At 38.0% G+C, this 17033-nt stretch overlaps 1 protein-coding gene across 3 annotated transcripts in view; it reads right to left on the reverse strand.

Annotated features, from left to right (window-relative positions):
• Positions 1-3865: 3865 nt before the first annotated feature.
• LOC132700378 (serum response factor homolog) overlaps positions 3866-17033 on the reverse strand; it is a 34048-nt gene continuing 20880 nt past the window's right edge. Inside the window, exons 3-4 of one of the 3 annotated variants that reach the window (XM_060667649.1) lie at positions 8074-8383; positions 4175-4348 (exon numbers count right to left, since the gene is read on the reverse strand). In XM_060667649.1, the coding sequence (XP_060523632.1) occupies positions 4320-4348; positions 8074-8383 (339 nt within the window). In that variant the 3' untranslated portion in view covers positions 4175-4319. Of the gene's footprint in view, positions 4349-6166; positions 8384-17033 lie in introns of those variants that run through there. The other 2 variants (XM_060667648.1, XM_060667647.1) reach the window with 2 other exon arrangements.

Here is a 17033-nt window from a genome sequence, read left to right on the forward strand (position 1 = left end):
GTTTGCGCAAACCAGTTTGTACAGAACAAGTCCGAACTTGTTGGAGCTAACATATGTACTTTTAAAGCTCAAATATTTTATCACGAATTCTAATTTTGCAACAATATGAATACGGGGCTCGTTGCTGTTTGTGTCTTCAAGAATCAACTTACCTTAGAGGAAAAGCAATCAATGACGTGACTGCCAAAGAGATCTCCATTGGCCATGTTAATTTAAAACAACAATTAATTGATCTTTAGGAATTCCTGTATTCCTTTGATTTTGTTTCCCTCATAAGAACCCTCTTTCTTCAATCTTGGGATAGGATCCAGAAGAATCCAGAAGTTTTGTAAAAGAAATGCAGTAACCTGTGGAAGTTTCTTGAAAAATTAGATGATTAGTAAACTTAACATCGTGTTTAAGGGCCAGACTGTCCTAAAAGTAAAGATAAGTAAAAATTATACAAGGATTTCTCTTTAGCAGACGAATTCAAAAAAATATATTACCAAAAACTATGAAGTCCGAAACAAATTTTGTTTAGGTAATAAAAATTACCAGATAGGTAGAGTCTCAAAATGGCGGGCCACCATTAACATGCATTCTCTTTTCTGGAGAATGTGGTGGTTGAAGAAAAAAATGTTTCTTTTGGCAAAAAAATGTCGTCTTCGGTCAGCCTGCTGGTTTTGTGTTTTCTTTTCTGAGCTCGTTTGTTTAAATTTTGAAGACACGAAATGCTTTTTTTTACGAGTTTTATCTAATTTCTTTTCAATTTAATTCTGCTGCAGTGGCACAAGTTGACGGAGACGAATAATATAGACTACTGTGGATGTTTTGGACTGCGGTCGATTTTCTCGTACTTTGCGAATTAGTTCACGCGTAAAACTGGTATTGCGGATTCGAAATCGAGTCTGAAGATGTGCGGCTTTAAAAAATAAGCCGTCGTCCGTTCTGTTCTATTTCATTGCGGTAGATGGGCCTCGGGGATCTCATTTCGCCTATTTTAAGCGTACATCTCCGCGCATAAACGCCTTATAAATAGACGCGGGCCGGCCTAAATTCGAAGACAGGGCCTTCGCTTTTATTTCCGTATCTGCGGTACGGGTTTTTCAAACCGACACGCCATAGAAGTATAATCAAACGAGATCTCGTGTTTTTATTTAAATAGTGTTTTTTTAAATTAATTCAAATAGCATCTCTCTTGTATTGCACGTCCAACGACACACAATATTTTTATATTTTATAACCCGACAAGGGTATAAAGCAAAGATATAATTCCAATACGGCAAAAACAAATAAGGAAAACAAGAACGATCAAAAAATATATTTTTTTAACTTTTCTTGACTTTTTTTCTCCATTTTAAATGATATTACCTGGACAATATGCCCGGTGAGCCCATTCAAAGTGTTAAGCAAGTTGTTAAGATCAGGACTGGTCGCTGGTCAATTCATAGTTTCAATTCCAACCTCATAAAGATAATTTTGCACAATTTGAGCAATAAATTCCCACCAATGTAAGGGCCAAACGGTATCACACGTTCTTGAAGGATCTCCCTTATGTTCCCATCCGCTGTTAAACTGCCGTTATTGATAAACACCAAGTCAAAACATAACTCACTTTCCACCAAATAATCTCGTATTTTGGAAATTACATTGGGCATACCTTTCATTTGATCTTCGATAAACTCTGAGTTGTCGAGAGACGAAATCTGGTTTTATCTGAGCAAAGAACTCTTTCGCCGTGTTTATCGACCAATCGATATGTGATTCCTAACAAAATTTAACCTTGCTTTTAAATGCTCGCGCTGGGTTTCTTGCAAGGTAGGCGTGGACACATAGAACCATCCTCCTGTCATAAGCCGCTTTAAATAAACAGAGAAGTAAAAAACGGCCTTGCACTATTTTATTTTCTCCAAGGATGTATTAAATTATGATGTTCTTGGGTAGACGATTTATTTGATACATAAAAGTTACTTTATTTGCTACTACTTAAGATTAAAACTATCAGTTTTTGTTGTAGATGTTTCCAAATATACGAAGAGATAATAAAAGATATTGGTGAGATGTCAAGAATACTTAGACTTTGATTTGGTTTGCAACTACGTGTGGCACTTTATTGATGCTAACAGAGTCAAGGCATTATTACGCTAGAACTAATTCAATTGTTGGCGCAATTTTCAGAATATTTACTCCGGATAAAAGCTAAACGGTTTTTTGAATCGCGCCAAGACAGCTCGATCTTATGGAGTATTTTTACAGGAACTCAGCTGACGCATGAGACATGGCTTTATAGACATTTTCGAAGCTAATGCTGCAAAAACCAGTTAACTCAAAAAAAAATTTCGTCTTTTAACTGATCAAAGATGTCGAGAGATTTTTGGACAACTGCTAAATTTGAAGTTATATTTCTAAAGAATGTAAGGAAAGACAACAATGGCAAGTGTGGGATTGCTTTCGTGCTCATTGCTATTGGAAGGTTGTGGTGAAGTGAATTTTGTGTAAATTATAAGAGAAAAGAGCAGATGTAAGGCGTTTTAATTCCTCGGGTTGATTTTTCTTTGTCGTTAAATCGAACTTGTTGACGTTCCGCGAATCACCCTGTTGGATTCTTCAGAGCTAAGTGTTGACCTTAGTTTTTCAAAATTTTCAAAGTGATTCTGAGTTGAAGATAAATGATTTTCAGCAAATAGCTACTTCAAGGTGTGGAGATATCGATTTGATTGGAGCTCTGAACAAGCCAACAGGATGACGATGATTTCTAAACGGGACTCACGTTGAGATCGTAAACAAGAACATTGATAACCGATGATTTTTGGATTAGAGTATCGGTCTGTGTGAGTAGGTTTTCTGCAAATAGAATGTTACGTCTGATTTTCGATTGATAGGAATATCTAAGAATAGGTAATTGTTATTAGTTAATGAAGAACTCATAGCTGTTGTCGTCGTTTGTTCACACAAGAAAAATATGTTCTCCACAAGCGTTATTCAATTAGGACGAGGAGGTTTGATTGCAGATTCTCGGATTTTAATATGTCTGAAGTAATGCGAAGCTAACCAAAATGTCCAATTAAGTACGAAACCGACAGATTTCCCTGTAAAGAGTTTTAAGAAGAAAGCTAGATTTTTTTGCTGGTCTAGGAATTTTAGGATCTTGATTCAGATAGAGAAGAAGCCTGATAACAGATTAGAAGTTGTCAGGAAGTCAAGTGGTTGAATATGCGGTACAGGCGTACACTACACTTGGTATTTTTCCATGATATTATTTTTAATAACAGTCCAGCTTACTTGACGAATAAATATAAAGTATAGGACATATGGTCACAGCTTTAACCTTAGATTTAAGGGTCGACCACTGCACGGAACGTTTCTCTTCCAAGGAAGCTTTTCCTATAATATTTATAAACTTTACAATAGCATTCCTCTTTCTTTAATAGTCCTTTTTTTAAAGGCAATTAAGACAAGAATTATAGGTTACAGGAATTAATATTTAGAAGTGATTGCTATGTATCATTTTATGGAGGTCGAAGTTTGAACAATTTTTAATTGCTTTCAGATCCTCTTGGGCAATTTATCTATTTAAAACATGCTATTGTTTTGTATATGGAATACAGAAGAATAAATGTATTATTATTATTGCTATTATTATTATTCGTATACGAGGACTACATGACGATTCAATTTTGTAATTTGCCCGACCGGAATTTTCATTATGTTAATTTTTTGAAATCCGATTGGCGTGTTCGCGCGTGGTTCGGCGTCGCACCGTTATACGAAGAGGAAACGGACTAGTCGCGTTCCGTCCTTCCGCTACCGTCGTTCCGGCCCGCTCGGACACGTGCCAAAATTTACCGTACGCCCGGCCGGAATCAATCAGACGCGGGTCGAATTCAAAAAATTTATTTACACCGACGCTTCCTCTACAACAGCAAGAAAAAAGTCTGCGGTCCGCACGAAAAAAAAAAACACGAAACACGACGAAACAGCAAAACGCGCGCGGTTACTTCTTCCGGGACGCCTCGGCGTCCTTCTGGGAGACCACGGACAACGGTATGGTTATGAACTGGGGCTGGTTGGGGTCGACGTCGCTTCGGGCGAGGCTGAAAATGACGCCGCCGTTCGAGGGCGTCGCGTACATCATACCCTGTTGGGTCTGGTAAAGAAGCGGGCTGAGCAACGAGGGCGTGGGGGCGGCGGGCGCGGGTGACGCCGCCGGCGACGCTCGCTGGTGGTCGGACGATCTCCGGACGGGCGACGGCGGCGGCGAAATGTTGCTGAACACCTCGTGGTCCGGCGTGACGAACAGCGACTCGCCGTCGTTCATGTCGGCGTCGCTGCCGCTGTCGCTACTCTCCGCGCCCGACATGTTTTCGTTCTGCGAAATAAAAAAAAGAACCAGTCGATATCGCGTTCTCAGTACGATATACGCGGGAAATATCCTTAGTACCGGACACATCCTACTGATAGACGCTGAATCAACCATCTAAAACTGACGATTTCCTGAGTAACATTAAAGCAGTGTCAAAGCCGTTCGCTGTTCACATTAATTGTTCGTTTTTAGCTTTAAGAAAAGCCCTGTTTCTTCGTGCTGTTTACTGCAAAAATTGCAACTTTCATTTTTTTGTTTAAAACTGGGACCCCTATACATATACGACTTAACCATATTTTTTCGGGTTGTCGCGCCGAATCTCGCCGGTCTCCCGGTTAAAAAATTTCCCGATCGGACGCGTCGTCGTCGAGAAAATGTTTTTTGTTCGGCCCCGCAAAAAAAAATTCAAAAATTTTTGAAAAATACTGGGGAACTTTCGATCCCGCCCTGTTTCGATAGGTCCCATCTGGGTACCGAACTGTAAATGCAAGACGAATTTCAACGCGGTATCTCGATATTTCCATTAAAAAAAATAGCGGACAAAATGGCAGCCGATATTTTGCGAGCGGCCGCGCGTCGCCCGCTAATAGAAAAATTTTAAGGTCGTGGTTCCTACCGTTCGTACGCTGTTCGCCTTCAAAAACTTCCCGTGGGGCAAACATGGGGAACAAAGAATAGACAAAAAATTAGAAGCGTTTTTTTTTCGCTGGGATCGATTTCATTTTTTAAAATTCGGCGTGAATATTTCGTGACAGTAATAAGTTAATTTTACGAAACTTCTTACGTATACAAAATTAATTGTCTTATAATACTTGATTTACCCTGAATCCTATAAACAAATCTGGCTGACTGTGGCAAATCAATAACTACTTATAACTTACTGTGTTTTTTTCTATCATCCCGCCGCACTATTGCAAACGGATCAGTTTTTAGAGAACACTCCGTCCCTTTATTTCATTGCATTTGAACCAAAATAAAAGGCGTTCCCTTTGAAATAAAAGAATTGCCATTTGTTTCGTGTAGATCTAGCAACGCTACATTTGCGAAAATATGTCTAAGGTATAAATTATAACCGTCAGCTAAGTTTGAAAAATCCCGTTATTTGGAACTCCAAAAGCAAAGAGTCGCAACCAATTCCCCACACGCTAGTGTCGTCCTGAAAGCAGAAATAACTAATCCCGAATTCAAAACAGTTTCTTGTTTTTCGTCCTGGTAAATTAAACTCACAATAATTTAAGAAAAAAAAAAAGGAAAAAGACGAAAAATGGCAATTATCGTTTTTTTGCCCACTACTGTTACGCACAGCCGAAAAAATTTTCCGATCCAAGATGCCGTTTTAGAGAAAATCATTTTTTTCGGCACCCGATTTTTTTTTTATTTTTTTGCATACCACAGGACTTCCGAGCACGTCCAATTTCAATAGACCCTAACTTTGTACTGAACTGCAAATTCCCGCCGAATTTCAACCCGATATCCCGAAATTTAGGACACTTACTCTATTCCGTAGCGAACGTCACCCGGTATTATTACGGAGGAAAAATCAAAGCCCGTATTTCCAACCGTTGTTCGGCCCCAAAAACTTCCCGAAGGTCTGTATCGGCGAACAGAGAACAGACAAGAAAAAACTATTGTTGGCAAGGAAATTTCGACCCCACCGGGTTTCAATACTTTCCCATTGGCAATGGAATTCTAAAATCCCGCCAGTAGCCCGATTTTTTTTCCCACAACAATATCGTGATTGATGGTAACAGAGGACAGAAAAAAAATTTTTTTCTTTCAACGCTGAAAAGGGCGACGAGAAAAAAAAAGCGTAGGATAGTGAAAACATTTCTTTATTGAAAAATAAGGTTAAGTATGTAAGGCACAAAAGTCATTATTACAAACGAGTATGTAATGCAACAGGGGTTTCGTCTAATAAAATTAAACCTCCGCATTTTCTACAAGCTTCCGTCGAAAATGCAGAGTTGAAAGTATAAAAATAAAATATATTTTGTATTTAATACGAAAAACGTACTTTTTTTCACCTACTTGTTTAAAATGGTAGAGGTTGCACTCTTTGCTGTAAAATAATTTATTAACAAAATTTCTTCAGAATATGCAACAATAAATTTTATTATTTTTTCTTATTATCTTACATAAATTCCTATATAAAAAAATGTCGACGCCCCACATCGTGTTTGAAAGGAAAAGTTACTCGAATACTTAACCACCACGAATGATAATAACCAAACAAAGCTCCTACCTACTAATTGTATAAATCTATATAATATCACATTTATAGCAAGCTATCACGAAAATGCAAATGCAAAGGAGAGTCTACATTCGCCATATAACGTTCCTATAACATGTTACATATTTGGCAGATTTGGTAGTCCACTAGGCTGAGGAGTTATGCAAGAAAGGACACAAAAATGGTATACTGATTCTAAAAAGAGACACTTATTCGATTTTTATCTCCGAAACTATTGACGATTTCGGGGAAGTACACAGATGTTAAATCTAGGAATCCAAAAGATTTGTAAGCATCGAACGAAGTCAAGACCAGCCTAAAAGCAAATTTCTTTATATGCTATAAGGACGTTAGCGAAAATGTGTTTTAGAGTGTTCTGACTAAAATTTTGCCACAATCGGACGTATCACCTGCACAATCTATGTATTTCGTATTTAATGTCGATGGTGTCCACCAGTATTTATTTTCGATAGAAATACTGCCTTGCGAGTATATGAGTGCCGATTCTAAGTAAGTTGACCAGAAAGTTTAGACACACTTAGACTTCTCCAAGAAAAAAGGATATAAAGTTATCACATCATCTAAATCATTTTGCATATTCCAAAATCTTAGTCTCATCGGACGTTCCATGCCCTAGGACCCCTACTGTTTTTCTATCAGCATTTCTTTTACTTCTTTTTGCTGACGATCTGAAACCGTTCTCAAGTAGTGTCTAGCACTTCAGGAAGATCTCGATAGATTATCGGAATGTACTCAAGTGTAAGGTAGGTTGGCGAACCACCAGCAACGTGTCGCTTAAGACATTAATACTCCCCAGGCGATAAGTTTAGATTTATCAGGACCTGTGCACTGTTGGGCTTTAGTTATAGAGAATGGAGGATAAGAAGAATAGAAAGTATGTGCGATGACTAACTCTCGGGAGGATGGTTGGTTTTTCAGATATTAACCACTAATTTATTCAAGTGAATTCATTAAATTTACATTTCAATAGATTTTTAGCTTCCATCTAGCTAGATCTAGACTGACAAATCATACGCACCGTGCGAAAAGTATATATTTATTTTACCCGTGCACTGTTGGATTTTGGTAACGGAAAAGAGAAGAAGAAGAAGAAGAAGAAGAAGAAGAAGGAGACTAGAACAGTGTCTATGTCATCGGCATAGAGCAGAATAAAGACATGCTTAATGAAGTCAATAACGTGTGTCCGAAATATAAAAAAAGTAAGAGGGAAAATTTGTTTACAGGAATGTGAACGTACGCCGAATGTGAACCCCCCTAAAACCCTGCGTCCCAAAGAAAATATCTGGAAGAAAACAATGCGCGGAGTCGATTGCGCGTCTCTCTCGCGACCCGCATCTCACGGCACTAACCGTCAATTAGCGTTTCCCAGCAAATGTCATTTTACCGAGGTCGACGCTCCCGATATTTCATAATCGATATTTGGCGACGCTACTCAACGGTATCGCCACGAGTTTGGGCTGGACCGCGTCCTGAACCATACCGAGGATCATGTCTTCGGATACGGCGGCGAAGCCCAAACCGTTGGGCGTCTGCACGAGCAACGGGACCGATTTTAGGTTAACCTGCGCCTCCGTGGCGGCCTCGGGGGCGCGGGGCGGCGCTACGGGGGCGGTCGACCTATTATGCTCGACGATCGCGTCGTTAATTTGCTTGATCTGATCGATTATCGGTTCGGGAGCTTCCGCCCTCGTTCGACTAGGTTCGCGTTTATCGGGGGCGCTTTCAGCCTCTTCCGGCTCTTCGTCCGGCATCTCTTCGTCGTCGCTGGTCGTCTGAACGTCGTCCAGGTCCTGGAACAACGGGAAGGCAGTATTAGGAAGCGGGTTAGTCGATTAGCGGGGCGGCCGTTGTTAATAGTATTAATTACGGTCGACGAGGACGCAAAAAGAACGGGCATGAGTCGCGCGGGCCATCTTTACCTTTTATCTTCATATATCACATACCATTTTTACGTATTCGAAATCATAATTTATACTTTTTAATGCAAAATTGGTCTGCAGGCCTTTTAAAAACGTCAAAGCTGGAATTGGGAGGACTGGCATTCCAAGGTCAAGCGCCGTTAGTGGTGTTACTAGTGTTGGGGCCGGTCAATTGACCACTTTTTACCTGACTAGTCATATTCGATTAAAATGTTTAATATAATAATATATATTTTATATGACAAACTCTTTTCTACAATTCAACTAATCAACATAGAACATTTTAGGTACGTTCGAAAATATTTTGATACTGATTTGTTTATAAACTGTTAGTCACTTTGAAACGTCATATAATATGAATTATGTTCAGAACAAATTATTACTTGCTACCCAATATTTCGTATGTTATATAATATTCAAAATGAAGCGAATAAATAAATTTTTTAAAAATATTCATCCATTACAAAAAATAAAAAAATAAACATATTATTAATTAAATTGTTAATAATTAGTCATTTAGGAAAGAAGCGTAAAAATGAAGGTAGTCCTGATTTAATATATAGATATTATTAATACAAAAAATTATAACGATATTAATAGATAAGAAAGTATGTTATACAAGTTTGTATATTAATTAATCTGGAAATTATTCATCTTAGATGATTAATGGATGTGTGGGCTATAATTTTTAGTAAATTAATTAAGTTAGTGACTGAATCCTACAAATTAATGAAGACAAACGGATAATTATCGACATACATAAGGTGACAAAGATATTATTGGAAATTGGGAGCGTTTTAAGACGCAATTTTTTTTCCTACATCATGAGAATAAGAGAATTAGGTCAATTTAATATATAATAAAAAATCTCAATTGTAGCAAAAAAAAGAAAAAGTTCATTTTTCTCAAACAACCGTTCAAAATTTCGTATGCTACGACCAAAAAATATTAAAAATCAAGCGAATAAACAACATTTTTCAAAATATTCATTTTTAAAAAATGTAATTACTTACGTGTTATAAAATTATTTTATTAGACTGTCGTGTCTCGTTTGAATAATAGGAACAATAGCAAGGGCCAAAATTTACAACTAAAACTCTTATTATGCTTTTACGGGGTCCTCCGTCCATCGCGTTTACTTCAAATAATATAAATCTGTGGGGTTTCGGTTCGTTATTCGAAAGGAGGAACCAAACTATCCGATTCCACAAACGCAAAATTAGAGAATTTTTTCTATGGAGTACGTTTTTTTCGTTTCGATTCGATTTCGGGCATCGAATGAGGACGCCTTTCGCATCGGGCAAACGGGAGATCAGGCCATGCGGCGTTTTCAACAAAACTACGTACCTCGAGAGGACAGAAACGGAGCGGACAATTCGTTCGGACGGGCTTCCGCTTCGCGCGAAACGTGGGAACCGCGCCTTTTTTTGCGCATCGCGTATTACGATAATGGCGCAGATTATACAGGATCACCGATAATCCGATACGTTCGTTCGAATCTGTAAAACGGGTGACGTACAAAACTAAACATATTTCGAGATAGTTTAATTTTTCTCTTTCTTTCTCCAAAAAAACACCTCTAAAGGTAATTTTCGAAAATTGAAAAAAATGTGGGAAACCTTATGCCATGGAAACATGTCAAATAAAAAACATTCAAATTTTTGTTTTTATTAAGGCAACTGCTTATCGTCTATTTTTCCAAAAATCCAACGAATTGTATAAAAAAACTTTTTTGTTAATAAATAAAATGTGGTTGTATATTTATATTATTTTCATTTTCCGGTCATAAAACATTGTGTTTGATTTTTTTTTCTTGATTTCTTAGATTATAACATGCCACATTTACGATCGTTTCCCCGTTTCCGACAAACTTTATTTAAACAGAAAAGGTATGTTTTTATTCCGTTTCTGGATTACTTTTAAAAATCAAAGTATTTTTAATACAACATATCCTATACCCAAATTCAATCGATGTTACCATTACCATTAAGTTTATCGTAATTTTAATCAAATTATTATACAATTTTTGCAAAGTAGAAATACATTTGTTTTACTCAATAAAAAGCGAAACAAAGGCACGATGTAAAGAAATATTTATGTTTAGGTTTGATGATTTTTTAATATAAGAACTTCATTTAAAGTTTCTGCATATTTTTTTATATAAATCCAACAATGTAAGGGTCATATTAATAAGAAGTATTAATAAGACGATTAATCCTTTTGTAGCTCGACGATCGATTAATTAATGTTAATTAATTAATTTAATGTAAACGAAAAAAAAAAAAAAAACAATAAATTTACGATAAGAAATATTTTAAATTCTTGATAATTTTTTGATGACCTATTTTGTGCATTTTTTTATATAAATCCGAGAATATAAGAGTCATATTAATACCCCGTTTCTGTTTAATCCTTTTGTTGACCGTCGATCTGGCACAACTTACTTTCTCGTTAAACTTATTGAGTGCATGAATTAATTTTTTAAGCGTTCTCTATTCCGAAGGGGTTTTGTTTCCAAGTTACCACGACAAGAACGCCGGCGGTGAAAATTTTGAAATGACAGCGAGAGCGAGAGCTAGAGAGAGAGACAGAGAGAGAGAGAGAGAGAGAGAGAGAGAGAGAGAGAGAGAGAGAGAGAGAGAGAGAGAGAGAGAGAGAGAGAGAGAGAGACGTCGCCGAGTGACAATGTCGGTATCTATTTATAGAGAGGCATTCTTTCGAACGCATCGCGAATGCGAATTCGCCGTATATCAGGCCTCGCCGCGCTGCGACCGGCAAAAAAATAAGAACGGGGACCAGAAGGCAGCGGCAGCGGGAGCATTGTGAAATTTCCATGATGCTAGTGTCGCTTTTTCAAGCACGTCTTCTGCTGCCCCATTTGGTGCGGCCGGAGCCCGACCCGGCCCCATAAAGCTATAATAGGCGACGCGAAGCCACGCTGTCTACGCTCTTCTATTAGATTCGTCGAGAAGCGGTCTTGGTCAAATTTGGTATCGCGCGGAACAAGCGTAAATCTAAATCCCGTCGTCGCTCTCCGACTACTAATTATTCGAATTAATTGTTATTGGCCGACGACCGGACGTTTTGTTTCTCCCGGGAGACGCGGCCTTTCGATGCGACGAACGCGAGGACGAACGACGGTATCCTTGCCCGAGATCCTTTTTCGTATTTAGAGTGAGATGCCGGGACACCGAAAGGTCGTCTCATCTCCGTGCCAGTTCTAGTAGGGTCTGCAATTTTCTCTTCGAGTGACTGTCCAGCCCGAATAATCTGTCGTCTCGGTTGCAGTTTTTGCTTTTGTTCTTCTCGGTTTTAAGGATTTCAGCTCTCTTGTTGCATTGTCAAAGTTTTTCTTGTTTTTAAACAATTGAACCTAGTGGATGGATTTTTCCACACACACCATTCGATATTTTTCTCTCCTCGTGACATGTCCCGTATGCAACACCTCTCTCGATTGATGCTATAACTTTTGTCTCTTTGTTCCATTCTACGGTTCCTTCGCGTATCAAATGCCTGTGGTCTCTATACGTCACCTACATTAGATCTCGACACCAGAAAAGCTTCTTGGTTCTTGTTTCCTATTCGTATTCGTATTCCTCTGAACTTACTATACCAAAGGGCTTGTTACGATCTATAAAGCGGAGGTGTATGTCTTGATAGACGTTACGACGGGACATTAAGATCAAACAGTCCTAAAGAACTAACCAAAAGCGACTATTGCCGATAGCTACTTCTATCATGGATCAGCAGGTTTTTCATTTTACGGTGGCCAATTCTTGTCGCTTTTTTAGAAGGGTTACAGAGGTTGATAGCAATCAATCATTAACATGGTGGCTTGACGATGGCACGCCATACCTTGTTTTGGAATCTATGCGGGAGGAGTCACTAGCGGTGCCCCACAGTTTAATTCCCCAAGTCTAAATGGGCTTGATAATGTTTTTGTATCCTTATTATCCAAGGATAATTTGGAGTTTCTTCGAATCACCTAATAGTGATAGCTCCATTAGCTGCCTGTTGTCGGTAGGTCTGCCGCGTGCAAACCATATGTTGGTCCACTTTTGGGACGCCCAATATGAGATTTCTAACCTCAAAACATAAACAAAATTAGTCATGGAGCAATATACGACTGAACAACGTGTAAAAATCGTGCAAGCCATGTTATGAAAATGGTCGATCAAGAAAAAATGCATTTCGGGCTCTACGTGCGGCAAAATCGACCTTCTGAGAGGACAATTTGGAATGTGGTTCAAAAATTTGAGCAAACTGGATCTGTAACTAACCTCAAAGTCCCTCAACGTGCTCGTGCAGGTCGGTCAGATCAAAATATTGCCATCGATCGCAGCAAGTGGGCCTTACGTATTCAACCACAAAGCGAATTTTAACAAAAAACTTGCATCTACACCCATATAAAGTTCAAATAACTCAGGAGTTGAAACCTCGAGATCATCAACAGCGCCGCGTGTTTGCATAATTGATACGAGAACAAGGGGTTCAAAGAAAATCATCTTTAGCGATGAGGCACATTTTCATGTTGGTGACTTTGTAAACGAACACATTGCTCCTATTTGGGGATTAGAAAACCCAAGAGAGATTGTTCAAAAAGCAATGCATCCTCAAAAAGTGACTGTCTGATGCGCTTTTGGTGCGGAGCCACTTGTCACACGTCCAAAGAAACGATGCAATTGCTGCGGGGCAAGTTTCCTGGTCGGATTATCTCACGTAACGGCGATATCAATTGGCCGCCGCGATCATGTGATCTTACTCCCCTAGATTTTTTTTTTGGGGGTATCAAAAAAGCAGAGTGTATAGAAATAAACCAAACACTATTCCAGAGCTGAAACAGGAGATTAGATGCGAAATAGCCGGCATAGAACCTGAATTATGTCAAAAAGCGATAGGAAATTTCAATAAACGAGTTACGTCATGCCACATGAGTCGCGGGGGTCATTTGAATGACATCATCTTTCATACACTAATCTAAAATGGCAAATAAAAATGTTTGTACATTTTTATATTCTTCAGAGTTTTTTTTATTATTATTTTAATGTGGAAACCCTTATTGAATCACCCTTTATAATGTCTCATACCTAAAAAATATTGATTTAACAATTACATATCGTAAATTTTTTAATTTGTATTTGCTAATACGATCAAGCGATTGAAACTTCAATGAAATATACAAAGATTTAGCAGATTTCACGCGTGATTTTCCTTTCGGTCGGCGTACGCCTACGCGGGACCCGGCAAGAGGACATACGAGGCGCACACACACACAGGTACATAATAAGTCAATATTTTTGCCCGAACTCGACTCGATAACAATATAATAGGCATTGTTCTTCGGTAATTGTGGCCGCGGAGGCCATTCGTTAGAACGGGGCCGCGCATCGGCTCGACACACACAGAAAAGTGCCCCCCCGATTACGATCTTCCGGGCGGCAATACCCAGATTCGCATGAGATAGGGGACCGGGCAGATTTTAACATCTGACAACGGCATCGGACATAATTGAATCTGTGTTTCGTACGCGATTAATATCTCCGACCGCGTTATTTGCGCGCGTAACACCGGGCTGACTGCGAATATACCCACCATGGCTCGGATTATACGCCATATACATTTTTCTCATACATTTTTTGTTTTTTTTTTCGTATATATGGACCGGCTGCGACCGTCCGGCGATACGTAGTGATCGCAAAATGCAAGATAAAACGGTACGACGGATAATAAGTGAAAATAAATTTCGTGGGACAAGTAGTTATCTATTTTCATCGGCTTTCATAAAATATGTTTCTCGAATTTGACGCCATGTTCGGATCAGACTTCCACGTTATCTGCAGGTCCTAAGGCAAGTTGTGAGGTGTTATCTTTATCTACGACGCTCTCGTCTCGGTGCTTTCGATGGTTTGGCAAAACGTTCATTCGAGATAACGGAAATTTTACATACGTATTTGAGAAAGAGTTTGAGTGTCGATACACGTTCACTAACACACCAAAACTTCCCTTGGTTCCGTTATTTGTAAACCCTGTGAGCAAAAGTTAGAAGCGTTTTTTTAACAAATAAAAAGTATATTCTTTTTTAAATAATCCACAACAATTTCATTGATATCGTTCAACTCAACTCAAAACTAATCAAATAGAACAGCATTTAAGTCACTTACTTTTTTAAATGGTTTACGGCACCTGTTAAAAATAGTGATTTATTTTTTTTGGGTCTCGGATGATCATAACATTGCACAATGAACGTTGCGATTAAAAAAAAAACACACTTTTATTGTAAACAAGTAATATTTATCTGACATTAAATACACTCCAGCGAATGTTCTCGTCTTATCTTTACCTTTTCGACAAATTGAAAAATACTCGATAGATTGCGATTCAGAAAGAACGGTTTATTGTTATTTTCTATTAATACAGTACAGTCCCTATTATCCGAAATTATGTCAACCAACGTGATTTCGAATAATCGAAATTTCGGTAAATCCTATTTATTTTTTTGGCAAATAGAATATTAGGGGACATCTATCATTAGATCGATTTAAAGACGTTTATAAGATATTTTACTAGAATTTAATTATTTATTTAAAAAAAAACAGAACAAGTTTTTATTACTTTTTTTTTTCGACATTGTATTACCGCACACAGACATGTTAAATGTAACGTAAAATTTAAAACATATCCCTTTTGTAATTAACTCTTAAAAATGAGATAATTTTTAACTTCACTGTACACATTGTATTGATCTCGCGTAGCTCCTAGCCGATCGAGGCCGCAGTCAATCAAATTACAGCCGATAAAAGTGTGCACACACGCACTAGCCGAACGATGATACTCGTTCTCGGTCCTTTTGTCAATTCTCGGAAGTCGATGTTTACGTTTTACGCGGTAGCGGGCGATATCTCGCGGATGATTGCGGAGCGGTCTCCTTCGACTTTGCCGGCCACCTGTAATATCGGTTGAGACGCGTGCCCATATTTTTGCAGCATGCGAAAAAAGCTCTTTTTACGAATGAACGGGCTCGGTAAGACGCGCGACCGTTCGACTGTGACATCTCAAGTCCGGAGCGATGAAAGTAATTTTATTTTTTCGTTTTTTTTATCACTTACGCACACACACACACAGCTTTAAAAATATAGCACGCAATCTTTTTGCAAAAACACCATCGTATTTTTTTTGTATATTCTTCGAATTTAAGTTGTCAGTCTCCTTAAATTCCTATTAGGGAGAAATTTTGTAAAAACAAATGTCTGTTACGAAAACATTAATTTTGCTGGTATCGAACAAAGGTAGAAACATTCGCTCTTGATTGCCGATCAGGAGGTAAGGAATACTTTCTCGTTTTATTGCATTGAAAAATCGTAATATTTCGATGCAAAGTATTTGATGCCATTCTATTGTCTATTGGATTGATGTATAAAAAAAGGATAAGTTTAAAAGCACAATATTTATTTTTTTGTGTTTTTTTATTATAATTTGTCATGTTTTAGTTTTCTCAACAGCACGTTATCAATCGTAAAAGTTCGCAACTCTTTACTGACTTAACCATTTTCTTATCTCTTACAAGCAAGTTGACAGTATGCAAACTAACCGGGCAGTTCTGGTTTCATAAAAAATATACTGTGTTTTTTCCAATTGAATATCAATCACTAATGGGGCGATTTTTGGGTCCATTATAAACAGAAAACTTCACCACTTAAGATATTTTAATAAAATTTGGTTCACATGTACTATGTATCAAGAGGCATTATTATTTAGTGTGCGACATTTCTTTTTAAATACGCCAGTGGCGGGCGTACGGAATTTCACGTGCCTATTTTGTTAGCCATTAATGGTACGCCACTGGTTTCTCTTAAAGTAAAAATTACTTTTACAAGCACCAATCATTTCTAAAAAAAACTTCCTACCCTGGACACATAACGCGCCATGACTAGTATGAAAAATTGCAGCTAATGCTGGAAGACAAAAAGAGACGTATTGGCAGAAAGACGAAATCGTGGCTCAGAAACATCACAGACTGAACACACACTGCTTCATCGAGCCTACAATAATTTCCAACAATTCCAGCCCAAACATTTAGCGAAAACTGTCCTTCTTCTTCGGCCCAAATATGGTTATTGTGTAAAAGTAAAAAGAACAATCTTCTAATATTTTTTTCCCGACGGATACTAGTTGTTAACTAAAAACTAGATATTTTGTTTCAAATAGATATTTTATGTTTCACAAAAAAAAGTTCTCGATTTAACCATTGCATTCACTAAAACATTATTTGTTCATAGACAGTCAGTGGCACGCCACTGATTTCCTTTAAAAAAATCATTCGGCAGATTTGATCTCTTAATTTTGGTTTAGTCGATCAGACGGTTTTCACTTAAAACTAAAAACTAATTTCTCTGCATGCCGTCATATTAACGATATTGTTACGACCGTGCGGGGAAGAGGTTTTTATTTTTTAAAGCCAAAACCGTACATCGGAATTAAAAAAAACAAGAAATTATATATTTTTTTAAATGTGATTGCGGAT

Source organism: Cylas formicarius, unplaced genomic scaffold (genome assembly GCF_029955315.1).
Source record: "Cylas formicarius isolate icCylForm1 unplaced genomic scaffold, icCylForm1.1 PGA_scaffold_4__25_contigs__length_36172078, whole genome shotgun sequence".
Classification (NCBI taxonomy): Eukaryota; Metazoa; Arthropoda; class Insecta; order Coleoptera; family Brentidae; genus Cylas; species Cylas formicarius.